We start from the raw sequence: 18,367 nt of genomic DNA, 5'->3' as shown, positions 1-18,367 counted from the left end.
TATGAATGTTTAGCTGCTATACTGTAAACATTTACAAACTATTTTGTAACTCCTCTAGGAGTTCGAAAAGCATTCGTTAATTTAAATAACAAAACACTATGACAAATGTAGTTACAGTTTATTAATAGAACATGATACTCCTTTAAATAAAGTGATTTCAACCAATAATCTGCTTGTTTGGGGGTTTCATTCTAGGTTCATCCAACACAATTGGTTGCATTTTGCTCATTAAATTGATGTTGAACCAAAGTTGACAATTCGACGTCGATTTAATTTGCAAATCCAATTAATTTTCAATGTTAATTCATATTTCTTTTTGCAATAAAAGTGTGACAGCAAGAAAACATGTAAGAGTTAGTCTAGGTTTATTCATACTCTCGCTAAAATGAAACAGTTGGATTAGCAATGCAATGCAGGGGGACGCCATTTATTCCGATATAGATAAATAAGGAGTAATTTATCTATCAACAGTATATGTATCCATACCATAGCTGTGGAAAAAGACATATAATGTAAATTGGTAAATATAAAATGTCAAAATGTTTTCATTACCTGATACTTGATACCCGACACCTGGTTTGCCACCACAGGGAGGCGCTTCTTATTACCCTCTGGTTTAGTCGCTCAGGTGTCATATTCGACCACTCCCTTACACAGATCTTCAGCTCCTGCGGGTTCTCTCATCTGCTACCCCTGCTTCAAAGCCCCTCGGAAGACACCTTTTAATGTCGCACGTAACCCTGGCTGAAGACCTGTGCACAAACTGGATCCCATAGTTCGACGAGAAAGGGCAAGAACCAGTGTCAACTCGGGATAATGGACTGTGACGCATTCAAAAGGTACCGCCCGACTCTGTTCTGTGTTAAAAAAAATCCTTACTAGAACCTATATTACAATACTGTACTATACAGTGGTTGATTTTTCTTCTAGGAACCTTTTTATGAATTATTTATTATGATTATGATTTTTATTATGATTATTATTATTAGTAGTAGTAGTAGTAGTATTGGAGTATTATATATTTTCATTTATTTGACTTGCTGGAGTGTGGGCAGGTGTATTTAGGCTCTACGTATATATTTCATTTAAACGAGCGAATTACCAAGTACATTAACAATAACAACGGATTATATTTGATGTTTATCACTGGAGGCTTCACCGTTCGATATTGTATCGCTTAACACATTAATTTTTGGTTTTGTTTGTTTTTTCTCACATTTAATACCCAGAAGATATTGTTTTCAATTAAAACAATTTGCTCGGGTAGACTACATAAAGCCGTGGCGCGACATTATTTACCTACATCATAGGATAACACCTCTTGTCAACCAGCTCCAGTAGGGGGAAGTATTTAAAAACTATCTATAAATTACGTTTTTAAATATTTAAATGATACTCCCATAACAGCTGGACATCGCATTTTGTAGGTTTGTTTACAGTAAATCTGTTGTAATCTTAAAGGTAAAAAGCAGCGGTTTTCTGTTCGTCACAAGCGTCCAGGTTGTTTGTGGATGTCGTTGTTTGGCGAAGTGAACCTGCACAGCGCCTAGTATTGGGAAAGTTAGTCTAATTAATACCCGTGGAAATGGTTTGCGGTTTACAATTTATTTTAATATTTGAATATATAGGTATGCGATAAAATGAAAACGAAAATCGAACAAACCGCATCCCATCAAACCGTGTTTTTTTGGCAACGATTCATCAACGTCGAAATACACGTTGCTTTTAGGTTGAACAGACGTCGTGAAAAGTGCAGATAACAAACACAATCCTTCAAACAATGTCATGTCTTCCCCAATCCCGAGAATGAACCTGTTCGCCCGGAGACCGCTAGACAAGAACCTGCGTGTTACACTGGCTGTGTGGACAACATGTATTTCTAGTAAGACTTTTATTTTGGTATAGGCTATTGAAAATGATGGGAATATGAATGTTTAGCTGCTATACTGTAAACATTTACAAACTATTTTGTAACTCCTCTAGGAGTTCGAAAAGCATTCGTTAATTTAAATAACAAAACACTCGTGGTGATGCAACATATCTTGAAACCGGAGTCTGGCTGCTGGCTGGCAATTCATATTTAGTATATTTTTTTTAGAGCGAAACGGCTCTACACTAAAGGATTGCCATTAAATTCGGTATTATCGAGCTTTTGAAAAAATGCAAATATTCAAATGCCACAATTCAGAGCAAACTGATTTGAAACGTGTGAATCCATTAAACGATTTGAAATAGGTTAAACTCACCGTATTATGGTTTTTTGAATTGCAGGTATTTTGTCTTTTGTTTGCAAAGATCAAAGGCAAATATACACTCACCTAAAGGATTATTAGGAACACCTGTTCAATTTCTCATTAATGCAATTATCTAACCAACCAATCACATGGCAGTTGCTTCAATGCATTTAGGGGTGTGGTCCTGGTCAAGACAATCTCCTGAACTCCAAACTGAATGTCTGAATGGGAAAGAAAGGTGATTTAAGCAATTTTGAGCGTGGCATGGTTGTTGGTGCCAGACGGGCCGGTCTGAGTATTTCACAATCTGCTCAGTTACTGGGATTTTCACGCACAACCATTTCTAGGGTTTACAAAGAATGGTGTGAAAAGGGAAAAACATCCAGTATGCGGCAGTCCTGTGGGCGAAAATGCCTTGTTGATGCTAGAGGTCAGAGGAGAATGGGCCGACTGATTCAAGCTGATAGAAGAGCAACTTTGACTGAAATAACCACTCGTTACAACCGAGGTATGCAGCAAAGCATTTGTGAAGCCACAACACGTACAACCTTGAGGCGGATGGGCTACAACAGCAGAAGACCCCACCGGGTACCACTCATCTCCACTACAAATAGGACAAAGAGGCTACAATTTGCACAAGCTCACCAAAATTGGACAGTTGAAGACTGGAAAAATGTTGCCTGGTCTGATGAGTCTCGATTTCTGTTGAGACATTCAGATGGTAGAGTCAGAATTTGGTGTAAACAGAATGAGAACATGGATCCATCATGCCTTGTTACCACTGTGCAGGCTGGTGGTGGTGGTGTAATGGTGTGGGGGATGTTTTCTTGGCACACTTTAGGCCCCTTAGTGCCAATTGGGCATCGTTTAAATGCCACGGCCTACCTGAGCATTGTTTCTGACCATGTCCATCCCTTTATGACCACCATGTACCCATCCTCTGATGGCTACTTCCAGCAGGATAATGCACCATGTCACAAAGGTCCAATCATTTCAAATTTGTTTCTTGAACATGACAATGAGTTCACTGTACTAAACTGGCCCCCACAGTCACCAGATCTCAACCCAATAGAGCATCTTTGGGATGTGGTGGAAAGGGAGCTTCGTGCCCTGGATGTGCATCCCACAAATCTCCATCAACTGCAAGATGCTATCCTATCAATATGGGCCAACCTTTCTAAAGAATGCTTTCAGCACCTTGTTGAATCAATGCCACGTAGAATTAAGGCAGTTCTGAAGGCGAAAGGGGGTCAAACACAGTATTAGTATGGTGTTCCTAATAATCCTTTAGGTGAGTGTATATCCTTTCTACATCACACGCTCGCGCGGTTCGCTTCAAAGGGCAAAATTAACCAGGTGTTACGACGAATTTAGAGACCACTATTGAGATGTGTACACATTAGTTACACTTACTATAGGATGTAAGTATATGTACTCTTACTATAGGTTATCGAACTTTATATGCATAGTGTAGCAGGTTGGGGGGCCTGTCACAAAAAGGGCTTGTTTGTAGACAGGGTGTGGTCTTGAAACACACAGTAGGGAGGCAGGGAGGAGGGTACAAAACAGGCATTGTGGTTCCCTCAATGGCAGGCACAGTGTCAAAACAAACAAAACCAAAACCTAGCTCTGTTGGAGCACTAACTAAACGGAAACCATTCCTATCTAACTAACACACAAACAAACGGTAATAACAATTATAACAGTAGGTGCCCGGGTCGGCAGAGCTGAACACCGGGCAGACAGAAGTATAACGGGTAAGGCAGGTTCATAATCAAAGTCCATAATCTAAGTTCGTTACTGGTGGGAGGTTGTCAGACAGTCCAGGGTTCAAGAGTGAGAATGGTCCAGGTCCAGAAAAAGGGTCTCACAACAGTGAATCAGTCACTCTGTCACTCTCCTGTGCACCCTACTACCCCAGCCAAAAATGCACACACTGGTCTGTTTCCGGCTTCCTTTTATAGAGGAAGTGGTGGGTGGGGCTCTGGCCATCAGGATTCCTGCTGGCTTCTGGGGTTTGGAGTCTTGGAGGAGAGGTTTTGTAGTCTCCTCCACTGAAAGATCCGCCCTGACCCCGGCCTTGCCTCTCACACTGCCACACATCCTCCCCTTCAAGAGTGAAGCCATGGGCGCACACGAAGACGGCCATACCAAGGCCAAGCCCCCTTCCAAAAGACACAAAGGGTGGGCGGGTGGGCTGAAGAGCCAAATGGCGTCTCCAGCTGTTGGATCATCCTCACGGTGGATGTGCTATTCCCCCATGTCCTGTCCTTCTCCGTTTGTCACCCATCTGATTCTCAGGTGGACTGGCAAGGTGGCTCCCACCCAGCGTCAAGTCCAGGGTAAGGACCCATTGATTCCTGGTCCTTCCAGGAACCAAGCTTGTCTGGCAGAGACCTCTCCGCTGCCACAGTATCACTTGGCTCCCCCCCAGTCTCCGGTCCAGCTTGGAGACACAGTGGGTCCTGGGCACTGTGAGGTGTCTCCATCTCCTTTGCTGTGGCCAGGAACTCGGGTCGAGGACAGGAACTCTGGTTGTCCAGGAGACCTGATGGAGGAAGCACAAGAGTCTCACCCTCTGGTTGCTGTGACTCCTCTGTCTTCCGTGTTCCCGACTGCGTTAACTGCAGCGTCTGTGGCTGCTGTTCCTGTTGTGGCTGCTCTGGCTCCTCTGGCAGCTCTCCAGATTCAGGGCCTGGTATGATCTTCATTTAGTGCAGGGGAAAACAGGTGATGCCATCTCCTGGGTTGTAGGCACCTCCTGTTCTGGTGTGGCCTCTGAGGAGACGGGCGGTGACTCCTGAAATCATCTTCTCCTGGTAGCTCCTCAGTGTTCAGGGGCAGATTCTCTTCTGCCAGACACAATGGCGGATACTCTTCCCTTGGAATGGGACGAGGAAGGCAGCACCTTTTTCTCATCTTCAGGACTCTTGAGTTCCTCCCTCCAGGACCAGGAACACCTTGGTCTTCTCCTGCTCTTCCACTCTCTCACTCTCCTTCTCACCCTCCTGTGCACCTTGCTGCCCTAGCCAAGACACGCAAGCACTTTTGTGACTCTAGTGTGTATTTTCTCTCACTAATGAAGGGGTCACCATTTTTTTCAATGGGCACAGTTTTTTATAGCCACTGGAAAATTTGGTGACTCCCCATTTAAATCAGCTGTAAGAAACTGTGCCCCTTGGAAAAATCCGGCCCCTGAAAAAAATACAATAATAATGAAAGCCCAAAGCACATTCCAAATAAAACAAGCCCAAAAAAACGCAGCCCACGACTCAAATTAAAGCATCTGCAAAAAACAAGAAGGCTAGTAAATACAAAGTGGCTGAATTTAAAAAGTCTTCAACTACAGCAAACCATGTTCAAAAGGGCAAAAACAGAGAGCGATGCTGCCGTCAAAGCGAGTTACGTCACATCCCAAGACATTGCCAAAATGTCAAGGTGTTTCTTTGAGTGTGCTTTTTTAAAGAACTGCATGCTTAAAGTCACAGCAATGTAGTGTCCAGACAAAAAGCATTTGTTTGCAAATGTCAGTCTCTCACGAAATACCATTGCTGAGAGAGTAGATGATTTAGCTGCTAATCTCAAAGACCAGCTAGCAGAAAAAGTAAGTCATTTCACTGGATACTCGCCTGCTGTTGACGAGAGCACTGACATAACAGACACAGCACAGGTATCTATTTATCTGAGTGGTAAATTCAGATCTAAATGTTACCGAAGAGCTTCTGGATGTTCCAGCAATGCACGGCACCACCACAGCAAATGATACATTTCAGCAAGTTGAGAGATGCGTGAACCGAATTAAGATGCCGTGGGAGAAATGAGTGGGCGCCTGTGCTGTGTGGTGAGAAAACAGGTCTGCTTGCTAGGATGCAAAAAAAACTACTTGAGGAAAAGTGTCCTGGGACACTGACAACTTATGATTGCAATCTACACCAGGAAGCCTTGTGTGGGAAGGTGCTGAATATGGATCATCTACAGATGCGCAGCTTGTGAACAGGCAAGGCAGAGGCCTCCCGAGGTTATTTCTAACATCGCCTAATGGTGATTAACCCTGGTTGGAGGGGCCCCCTGGGAATTTTTGCCTAGGGCCCCAACAGACTCTAGAATCGCCCCTGATCATGTAATGCACATGGTAACAAAAACTGTACATTTGATCAGGGCTAGAGGTTTAAATCGGCGCTGATTCCAGGCATCCCTTGAGGAGCTTAACGTTGAATGTGGCGATTTGCCTGATCACACAGTCTGGGCATAGTACTCAAAATGGTTTTTGAGCTATGGGGAGAAATCTGACTTTTTCTGCAAAACAAAAGGAGACAAATATTGGAGCTCTCAGATGAAAGCTGGCTGTGCGATCTTGCATTTCCATGTGATGTTACTGAGCATCTTAACACCTTAAAGTGAAGCTACAGGACAGTAAACAGGTCATAACAGAGATGTATGACCGTGTGAAAGCATTTCAGCTTAAATTACGTTTATGGGAGAAGCAAATGCAGTAAGGAAACCTTTTCTATTTCCCGACTTGCCAAGCCATCTCTAACTCTCTCAAATGTCGCCATTCCCAGCGCTGGATTCGCTGCAAAACTGAGCTTGTTGTGTAAAGAATCTGAGTGCCGCTTCTCGGATTTTGACAAACGGCAATTCAGTTTCCAGCTTTTCTCCAACCCGTTTGGTGTTGATGTGAACAATGCTCCAGAGCACATTCAAATGGAATTGATCGAATTGCAATGCAATGACACACTTTAGGCGAAGTTCAATTCCGTTGGCGCTACATTGTTTTATCCCTTATTACCAGTGACGTTACCACAGACCTCTCAGTGTGTGGAAGCGCATACCTGTGCGAAGAGCTGTTTTCATTGATGAAGCTCAACAAATCCCCCCAAACATCACGACTGAATGACAGACATCTACACTTCGAAGATCGCTTCAGCACAAACATTACACCAGACATTGACAAGCTAGTCTCACGAAAAAGGTGTCAGGTCTCCTACACAAATGAACCTCCTCCGAGCAGCATTTAGGTCAGATGTGTGTTTTGAATAATCCTAGGTGTTAAAGATGAAGTATAATTCTAACTAATTAAATTTAGAAACCACAGTGAATTATAAATAGGGACAAGCAAATATTTATGTTGCCCTCAAATGAAACTTGAAATGACCCGTGGTAAAATTGAGTTTGACACCCCTGATTCAGTCCTTTTGAGGAAGACTATTCTTATTGTTGTTTGGTTTTAGTTGGCATTAGTATGTTATGTTTCTGTATATCTTGTTGTTTGAAATACAGGAATTTACTTGTATGGTTTATGCGATAGATTTTCTCAGTTTTAAGACTATAAAGTCTGGACAATAAAGGTGACTAACTGAATCGTTTAATGTAGTGTTAAAATGAGTCGGAAGACCTTTCTAAAATAAACCATTTAAGCAACTCGTTTGCTATGCACATCCAAACACTATCACATTTTGTTTTTAAAAATAGTGGCTTCCAGCAATACATTCAACAGATGAATAAATAAATAATAATATACAAACTTAAAACAGGGATCAGAAATGTTGTGTGGGATAGGCTAAATATAAAATATATAGTTAATTAAATGTAATTGCACTGACTTTAATTGTCAAAACATAATACAAACACAACATCAACGTATTGTGAAGCAATAAGCCCTAACCCTAAGCCTAACTTGTTTCCAAGAAGACCTTGGCAGTCAACACCTCATGCTAATTGACATCCTATATGTTTTATTAAAAATAACATTTTTTTGTTTACTTATTCAACTCCACTCTGTGGATTTACCGCTCTGTTCAAGGCTAAGTTCCAACTTCCCTGTCCCTACATGACCTTACCATACAGGTTTTACAGATCCCCTGTTTAGACTGTAGTTCCATAATGTACCTTGCTGCCTGCTGTAGATTATGGCAAGACGCCACCATGCACAGTGATTCACTGTGATGTTGATCACATGTAGGCCTATAAGCCCAAACCTAGGGTTAGATCAAAACAAAACCAACCAAACAAACAAAAAACTTGTCATTATTCTGAATTACTGAGAGACATGATCTCACACAAGTTCTTCACTTTTGGTATCCTGTTTTTTCAGATCACATTACAGGTTGAAACTGAGCTACCTCGCCATCCTGTTATGTGGCATGGGCTCAGTTTATTACATCTATAACAGGGCCAGTGGCTTTCCTGAGCCAGAGGAGTATGATGATGACTCAGGGCTGTTCAATAAGCTAAATATATCTAACCAAGCTACCAGAAGGTAAGTTTGTTTTCTTATAATTGCCAGTCAGGTTAGGAGCAGATTCATTTATTTTTGAAGCCATATGTACATATACAGAATATAATCCCTAGGTCTGCTCAGGACTCTGGCTCTTGAGCACTTTCTTATTAAACTCTGCTTCCTTATGCTCCTGCCTATTTATATATTGTGAGCACTGACCTACTCCCTTCATTACCCACATGGGACTTAACTGTATTCTGTCTGCACTGGTTCATTGTACAGGCATCTATGCTCATAATATTTTGTCCTGATTTGTACTACTGCACTTTGTAAGGCTTAGAAATGTTTTTTTATGTAAACTGTGAATCACCCTGGTTAAGGGCATCTGCTAAGAAATGCATAATTATTACAATAAAATCACATACCTATTGGTCTATTCTGATATCTGTTCCAATAGTAATTTCTCAACATAGGCATATCATAGACCAATAAGGACAATTGAACAGTGTATTGGACTTAAAATTAGGAATCCAATAGTTAATGTATTCAACTTCAATTTCAAGTTATATTTGTATTTAATTGTCATATACAGACGGGTGACAAATTAAAGGAAAAACCAACATAAAGTGTCTCAGTAAAGTTTTGGGCACCACGAGCCTCCAGAACAGCTTCAGTGCTCTTGGCACAGATTCTATGATTCTCTGACTCTACTGGAGGGATGAACACCATTCTTCCAAAAGATATTCCCTCATTGGTGTTTTGATGATGGTGGTGGAGAGCGCTGCCTAACACGTCGGTCCAAAATCTCCCATAGGTGTTCAATTGGGTTGAGAAGGCCATAGCATATGATTCACATCATTTTCATACTCATCACACCATTCAGTGACCCCTCCTGCCCTGTGGATGGGGGCATTGTCATCCTGGAGAGACCACTCCCATCAGCATAGAAATGTTTCACCATAGGATAAAGGTGATCACTCGGAATAACTTTGTAATGATTTGCAGTGACCCTTCCATCTAAGGGAACAAGTGGACCCAAACCATGTCAGGAAAATGCCCCGATAGTATAACCGAGCCTCCGGACCCCCTCACTGTGGGGGTCAAGCAGTCAGGCACGTACCATTCTCTTGGTGTCGCCACACATGCACTCGCCCACTTGTCGAGCAGTCTTTATGTCTGAAGCACCTGGTATTTGTGCCCCAATAATGACCCATCTTTCGAAGTCACTTAGATCCTTTCCTCTTGCCATCTTGATCCAAAATCAATAGCATATTTATACATGCTACAGAACATGATAGGATGTTAATTGCTTAATTGTATCATGCAGTACACCTCTTTGGAGGCATCTGCATTCGATAGGTTCCTCCACTCATTTATTCAGGGTTTTCCTTTAATTTGTAAACCATTTGTATTTCTATATGTACATATGTCTTGTTTTGTTTTATTTATGTTGTTATAGTTATTCCATTGTTGTAACTTCTACAAACTGTTGCGTTTCCATAGCATGCAGTGCAGCTGCTTGAAGACATCGGAACTGTACAACCTGGAAGACTTTGTGGATGCGACAGAGCTGAGTGAAGTCAGACAAAGGAGGGAGGTGGAGTACCAAAAGCACCTGACCAGGTGAGAAAAGGTACCCCTGATCAGCAATGGAGACCCAGCATCACCAGACATAAAGCTGGCCTCCAATGGCTTGTCTGCTTTCGGTTGGGAAGGAAGACGACTCTGGCAGATGGGTTAACGGCAATCTTTAACTGCGTTCCCATTTTGCCTGAGGATTGTCTTGATAAATCTCGCAATGTCATAATTGCTGTAACTACTGCTCTACAGAAAAAGGAAGCTGTCTTTGTTTTTCACAGGGAACAGTCTCCTTTACAGCAACTCCTAGTTGCTCAGCCCAACTCCCCTCTGATGTACCCGATCCAAGGAGTTCACGCTGCTCCATTGCAGGAAACCTTTATACCAGGTACACCTTTCCTGAAATCCACACAAGCACGTTTCAGAGACATAGGAAGGGAAGCCAATGCCAGTGTACACTTTTGATGATGGCAATTATTATTATTGCAGAAGGTCCCCTTTTTAAAGAGCTTACTGAAACATTAGTTTACAGGGTGGGGGTGGGGTGAGGGTCCTCTTGACAGACATTGGTCAGCTTCTCCGGCACAAGCTAGAATTTCGGAAGTGGAACCAGAGGTGCTCTTTATATTGCATGCATTTCAATACAGACCTTAGAGCTGTACTTTAGTGTTGTGCATTAAACTAACAGGAGCCAGTAGCCAGTAAGTCCGGAGTAAAAGTAATATGACTTCCCATTTGGGATGCGTTTGTCACTCCTGGGACCAGTTGTACTAACAGGATCAGAAAACAGGATCGGATCCGGGCTCACTGGATCTGGATTATGAAAAATCGTTGTATGAAGCAGATCGTGATCCGGCTCTGCTGATCTGAGTGTTTGATCCGATTTATTAAGCAGTGTGTGCGGTGACTCAACAGTTTCCTATGGACATGAACCGGCTCGTCAGTCTCTGTGCGGCTGTTTGAACATCTACCGCTCTAATGACACAATGACAATCATAAACCTTTCAGAAAACTATACTATGCTATTGCTGATGAGAGTATTAATTAAATAAGCTTATTTGTTCACTACGTTTCCCAATGCATGTCAATGTCAGTGTGCTTGTCGTTGCCACTGGATCCGTCAAAACCCCACAAAGTACACAACCTTTCCAGTTTCTTGCACTGGTATGCGTTTCATTAACTCCTGAAATACAACAAATTCTCAAAGCCTTGTACAGCCGTGGAGCTGCTACAGAAGTGCTGAAATAAGAAATAAATACAACCCTAATCACACAAACTACAACTTACCGTTAGACACACACGCAGAATGCACAGTTCAACATTATATTGTTTATTTGAAAGTGCAAATCTTTGTAAATAATGTAAGTCATGTTTTCAGTGTTTATCGGTGCTTAACCAGACTTGTCTACATCGATAATGTTACCTACTATTTGCTGAAACCTGCCGGTTGTGAAATATCTCAACGCTAAACACAGCTTCAATTGTTTTGTATGAGGCGACATTAGGGACATAATTCACACTGTGGTACATACACTATAGTAAGATGTGCATACTGTACATACTGAAATGCATAGTGAGATTTGACTCCGCATACAGTGAGATGGGTCATCAGTCACATGCCCGCTCAGGTCCACCCATTAGCCACTAGGCCATTAAGATGTAGCGTTAGGTGTAGCCAGGGCAGGGTTTTATTTCTTTAAAAAAATCATACTTGTCTGGCAATATGTCCCACTAGAATAAGTGTATTGGTGTAGTCTGGTACAATCTCTTGTTGTTTATATTGACTTCCCCTGAGATCTAACTATGACTTCACATCTTGTCTGCAATGACTGGCTCACAAGGATGTAGGACCTGTATTAACTGTATTTTTACTTATGCACAGTATGTAGAGTATGCATCTCAGTATAGTGTATTTACCACGGGGTGAATTATATCCCTAATGGCGCCTCATATATTATCGGACTTTTACATCAATACAACAATAGCAATCCCAATTTGAATCAGGACTAGCACTGTGAGATGGTTTCAGCAGAATGCAAAACACGGAGAAACCTACAAGAACAGACACACATCTGCACTCCGATAATTAACCACTGGGTGTGATATTTGAAGTTTTCATTGGGGCGTCAACCCCAATCTTGTGCTTAACGTCCAGCATTCATCGCTTTGCGTTGCTCCTCCAAACACCAACTCTGCAGCAGCTCATTCCACCTGATGGATGGAGGATTTCTGATTGCCTTGTCATCATGGCCCAGTCATCGTTCCCTTATCCAAATGAGTCTAGGTCAAAATTAACTAAATTTACCTTCTACATACTTCTATTGGGGTTGTTTGAACTCCAGGAATAATACGCTGGGTGTCTACTAAGAAATAAAATAGCATGAATAGAGCTGCATTGCTGGAATTAGTTCATATAATGCTAATGTACAAATTAAAAACTGATTGGGTGTTTCAGGGAATGGTCAGGGCTTCTGCGAAAGTACAGTACGATACTCCACTGATACAGATGAGATCTCTTCGCAGATATTGTCTGAGGCAGGAACATCTATACTTCCTGTTGTCAGCAAATAGAGCAGTAAATTGGTCTAAAGAGGGGATGGGAACATTTAATTGTGTTTCACTACAGGAGGTGAACACATTTCACCACACAATTAAGCCTGAAAGGTTATCAAAACAATTATTGTGAATCTATGTGAGTTACTAAATACCAACTTATAAGCTTGTGTGAAGAAATAGTCCCTGGCACTTCATATATACACGAGTTTCAATATAAATGTAATTGTGTGTGTATATATAATACACACACCATACACAATCTCAAAAGGTAATTTTAGATTCAAATATGAAAAATGCTGCAATGACTAGGGGGTAGTTCTCACAACACAAAACTCATTGTTTGTTCAGCTTTGTCTGGCTAAACAAACAACTGCAATTACAAATTGTGCCAGCAGTCTTTGAAAATTGTTGGCTGAATTAAAGATCCTGTTAAATATGGTTATGTGCGGATGAAAAATATCCCTTTGATAGCCTTAATGAAAAGCAGATCAATAAATAATTATATATAAAAAAAGACAGTGTGTCAGATTGATTCTTTTCAAATTTGCACCCAGAATGTAGCTGCATTAGCCAATGCAAACACACACTGGTTTATCTCTGATCTGGTGAAGAATTAAGGTTTTGTATAATGTTATCAATTTTTTTTTCCCCTTGCCAGGTTACTCTTAGTGTCACCAACGGAGTCCTTGCCATTAAGAACTTAGACTCTGATGGCAAAGTAGAGGGGCAGAGAGAGAAGGTCCTGTCTTTGTCTGCCTCCAGGCTGGACACTCTCAATGGCCTGCTGAAGTCACTCACCTACACAAGCAGCCTGTACAGGATCAAGGGAGGTGACCTGGGTAGGCAAATTGAAGATATTAATGATGTTGGTCGGAACTGGAGACAATTACAAATGGCAAAATTAATGAAAAAGTGTTTGTAATGCATTAAGTTCCACCAAGTCAGAAACTGACTTTTAATAACACAACCTGAATGAGTTGTGCAGGAAGTGAGAAAATATTTGAATAACCTTCTTTTGCTACAGCAACGCACCTAGCCTTACATTTTATATTGTTTCCACAGTTCATGTCACATTTGAGCAGTATTCTGCTACCTTCCCTATTGTGATACAACAGACGCCCATCCCAAACCTGTCTGACCCTGGCCAAGGTAAGACTGCCTCCCTCAACAGAAATGAACTCGTATTAAAAATAAACCAACTAAGATGCACCAAATATAATTTACTTCCTGCAGGAGATGCTTAGGCATTATTTGCTGGATGACATGTTAAAAATGGCAAGCTTTTATTTAAGAGTCACGCCACATATACAAAATCTCAAGGCTGCCATGGAATCTTGCTACAGCTACATTATCTGAATTTAGATATATGCAGGATGTAGATCTTTCTTCTGTTTGCAGTAGTAAATGTAAACACTGCATCTATGTCCTTTTCCTTTACGGATGAAGTGGTGTGAAACTCCACTGTGTGTTTCGATTGCAAATATTAGATGAAGCCAAATACACAAATACTGCACTATTTTTTTATCAGAGATTTTGGTGGATGTTGAAGTGCTGATCCTTCATTTGGGCCCCTGACTGAGAATAGCATGTTGTCCAGAGATTCCAAGTTGGATTCTAGGAATAAATGTCCAGAACCTTACTTAAGCTTTTTACTCGTGTACAGTCTGATTGTTCTGTTGTAGTTTATTTGTTTAGTTATTGGTTTAGCTTTTAGAAGTACTCCACATATGAGGAAATAGAGTGGAATTTATGTTTTAGATTATAATAAGTTCCCCTGTATTTCCATAGCTGAACAAAACGAAATCTAGTTCTACAAAACTGCCTGAACACAGATCAGCACAAATATATGCTGCTACAAATGATTTCAAACTCTTTTGAAATTACTTTTTAAAATTAAAAAAATCTTTGACTAGATTGTACATGTATGTTCCATATTTTTTAGTGAACTGTTTGTCATTCCAGACATCAACTCGCAGGTGACGATCACCACCAAGACTTTCCTGAGATACGCACAGCTTGATCGCCTCATTGAGAGTATTCGAGCATTTTACAAGGATATCAAAATCATTGTTGCAGACGACAGCTTCAAACCACAGCCGATCAAAGGCTCGAACATTGAGCAATACATCATGCCCCCCGCTAAGGTAAGTCATCCTGTTCATGCCAAGTGCAGACGGTTTCAATCATCAACCTATACTTTTTTCTTTTGTGATCAAAATCCTTTTTTTTTTTTGAGTCAAACAAGATAGCATGCAACATAGCTGAACTTACTGGTGTTGTGCAATCTCAACAAACATTATGTTTGACTAAAGACACTTACATAGATTTAAATTTAGATTCTAAAAATCATGATTACCCCATGACAAACACAACTTTGTTGCAGGGCTGGTTTGCAGGCAGGAACCTGGTCGTGTCTCAGGTCTCCACCAAATACCTGCTGTGGGTGGATGATGACTTCCTGTTCACCGAGAGCACCAAGATCGAGAAGCTGGTGGAAGTTATGGAAGCCATGCCTGAGCTGGATGTGGTGAGTGAGGACTTAATTTCTGTCTTTCTTTCTCTTTCTTTCTTTCTCTTTCTTTCTGGACTGTTGAAATACTCTCTATTCCCCTCCCGGCAGGTGGGGGGCTCAGTGGAAGGCAATTTCTTCAATTTCAAGCTGGTGTATGAAGAGGGGGAGGACGGTGGCTGTCTGAGCCGGAGAATGGGCAACTACCAGAGCATTCCTGGCATCCCAGATTGCCACCTCACCGGGGGAGTGGTCAACTTCTTCCTCGCCCGGACAGACTCGGTCCGCAGGGTGGGCTTTGACCCCCGGCTCCAGAGAGTAGCTCACACAGGTAATGTGGCTACACAGCAGTATAATGACAGTGGATCAGTAACAAGGTGACAAAGTGGAGCTTCCTGCAGATCACTGGGTTTCCAACCCAGGTTCTGGGAGTCCCTGCATAGTTATGTTTTGTTATATTTATGAATTTGCTTTTCTGGAAACTTTTTGTTTTGTTTTCAAATCTCCAAACATTACATACATAAATGCAACTTTAATAAAAGCCAGGGGATGGGCAGACCATGCTGGACTGTATTACTGAAGACTGGCTTCCAAGGCTGTGATTGGTCCAGTTATGATCTTGTATGGTTAGTTGAATTTACATAGGGAAGGGACACTTTTTTTGTGGTTTTTGGTTGGTCACGGACCCCTGCTGTTCCTCACTGGCACTGTCACTCCATGTGTTTCACTAGAGTTCTTCGTGGACGGTCTGGGGAAACTACTCGTGGCTTCCTGCAGCACAGTCTCTGTGGGACACCAGCCTAAAGGACAGGCAACTGGAGAGGAGAAAAAGGTGCTGGACCAGTACTGGACATTTCGAATTGAAAAGCAGGAGGAAGTCAAAATGAAGATGGCACTATACTACTTTAAGAACAGACTGAAGTGTTTTTCACCATAGAATAAGAAAACAAAAATGATTCTGTATGATAGAAGAGATTGCTAATCCCGCCCCCACCAGTTTATGGGTTGTTCAGTACATATAAGTGTTCTTTTTTCCCTTTGTTTAAAATAATCATATAGTTTTCTTGTGCACTTAATATGGTTATATTATTCAAGGGACAAAAGGGAATGTAATGGAATCCTGTTGATGCCTTATTTTGATATGACAAGAATATCGCATGATATACACAATATGTATTGTTTTGTATTGTTGCCAGTTTTACACTTTAGACCAGTGGTGGAGAGCCAGAAGACTGAACACATCGTATAAGTTGCACACTGTTCCAAAGCTGTCATCTATATGAAAAACGCCTTGCCCCAGAAAAAAATAAAAACAAATTGTCATATACACAGAGTGAAGCTCAGGTATATTTCTGGTGCAAACTGAATTGTGCTGGTGACCGAGATGGTGTCAAACAGGTTGGACAATTTTTGTGAGACGAGCTGCTCACACTGGTAGATCAAACCACTTTGCTGCTATGGAAGTAGGATCTAAAACTTTTTTTTTTTTTTTACATTAAACAAAAGGAAATTAACTGGAATTATCTGACTTTTAATCTGGTAGGGACATGAGCCTTGTCCCATGTATGAATATATTTATTTTGGCTGTGTTGGGTTTTGTCAATTTGATTTAGTATGTGTTCAGATAAAGCATATTTTAATGTTGCAGTCTGATTTTTTTTTTTCAAGATTGCATGCTCTTTCATTGAATGCTCTTTTCAAACAAGTCAAAATCAGTGCAAGTTTCCAATGATTACCACTGGTGATCAAAATCAAGGGTGCACTAAACGTTTGTTTAAAATTAGAATTGAGTTAACTTCTGTAATCAATCAATCTGTGAAAATGTAAGCACAGAAAATAACTTTGTAATCATGTGCTGTGAAACTATGGTCAACATAGTTGTGATACAGCGTCTTGTGTGTTATACAGCAGTTTGTGCTATTATCTACTTGTATCATCCCCTTTATAAAGGCAGATTCAATATTGAAGCCGAACACCCTTTTACAAAAGCAACCAGTAGGTGGCGCTAATGCAAGTGACATTACAATCTGTCACCCACCGAATTGTAATGTAATTTGCATAATAATCATCCATCCATCTTTTCTGGCAAGACGCTATATAATTAATGAATATGTATTGGATGATAAAATGCTATCAATTTATTTACAGAATTTAAGCAATTGATCGTGTATCCATAGATATGAGAATCTTCGCGCTTTGCATTGTTTGGTAAAGTTGGAATAATATTTTATTTTGTTAGATTGACTATTGCATTTTTTAAACCAATATTCCAGGTTTCATTTAAAAACATAAATAACAAATAATACATAATAACATGTCACTTTTTAAATAAATAAAAAATCAATCCGGACTGGGAAAACAAACAAATAAATTATATATATATAATATAAAAATATAAATATAAAATGTTTACGTTTAGCAAGCAGAACTAGGCTAAGTTACCTTGATTAACTATTAGGCTAACAAGAAGGGGAAATAAGAGTTTATCACATTTTGTCGACCGTGACATATTGACGTTGTCTGGAAATAAAACCTGAAAACATGAATATTTTGCAGAACAAAGAGATGCATAAATGGAGTTATATGTGTGACAATATCATAGCAGCAGGTAACAGCCTCCTAACCCGACATATTTGCACCTGTTATTAAGGAGAATTTACCACATAAATAAACACTATTAATGCATCTTCTCGGATTGCGGGTTTTTGGCACAGGTTTTTAGCACAGGTCATATTATTATTATTGTTATTAATAATATTGTAAATTATATAAGGAGCATGTACAAAGTTACACATAGGCGCAGTACAGATGCGCAATTACTGTACAGTGGTTCGACGGAGAATCCAAAAGCACTGGGCTGCTATAAAGGGCGGATCGTGGAGCTAAAACTCAAAACACGCAAACGCACAGGCGACGCTGTTAGCGGACAGAATCAGGTCACTCTTCTGACTGTCATCATGTGTCAGATCGGTAGGCCTAATTCCCAGGATGGATACTATGGCTAATCCCAGAGTAGCCGGGTTCAAACTGTAATCCGCTGGATAAAATTGGCCAAAACCCCGAAATGGGATTACAAGATGACGCAAGAAGCAGAAGGAGATTGTTTTGGGGGTAAATAGGTTACTCGGATTTGTGAAGGAGACGTAGGGGATGCATTTCCAATATAAACTAAAGCGTTATACCCGTTGATTTGTCCACATTTGTTTGCGGTGCGATTATGATTTTTGTTCAGTGAGTTAACGTTTGTTTAGGTTGCTGATAATTTTGCAA

The 18,367-nt window shown here is 40.8% G+C and overlaps 1 protein-coding gene across 1 annotated transcript; it reads left to right on the top strand.

The window, feature by feature from the left end:
- Window positions 1-574: 574 nt before the first annotated feature.
- On the top strand, window positions 575-16,742 carry LOC136747030 (beta-1,4 N-acetylgalactosaminyltransferase 2). The gene is made up of 10 exons (XM_066699984.1): window positions 575-839; window positions 8,329-8,493; window positions 9,958-10,077; window positions 10,314-10,485; window positions 13,247-13,427; window positions 13,651-13,737; window positions 14,551-14,732; window positions 14,972-15,115; window positions 15,209-15,428; window positions 15,829-16,742. Exons 1-10 carry the CDS (start codon window positions 817-819, stop codon window positions 16,032-16,034), a joined length of 1,500 nt encoding a protein of 499 aa, XP_066556081.1. The 5' UTR covers window positions 575-816; the 3' UTR covers window positions 16,035-16,742.
- Window positions 16,743-18,367: the final 1,625 nt, after the last annotated feature.

This window comes from Amia ocellicauda, chromosome 3, assembly GCF_036373705.1.
Source record: "Amia ocellicauda isolate fAmiCal2 chromosome 3, fAmiCal2.hap1, whole genome shotgun sequence".
NCBI classification, from domain to species: domain Eukaryota; kingdom Metazoa; phylum Chordata; class Actinopteri; order Amiiformes; family Amiidae; genus Amia; species Amia ocellicauda.
Note: the sequence above shows the minus strand (reverse complement) of the source record. Positions and strands in the feature narration are given on the sequence as shown.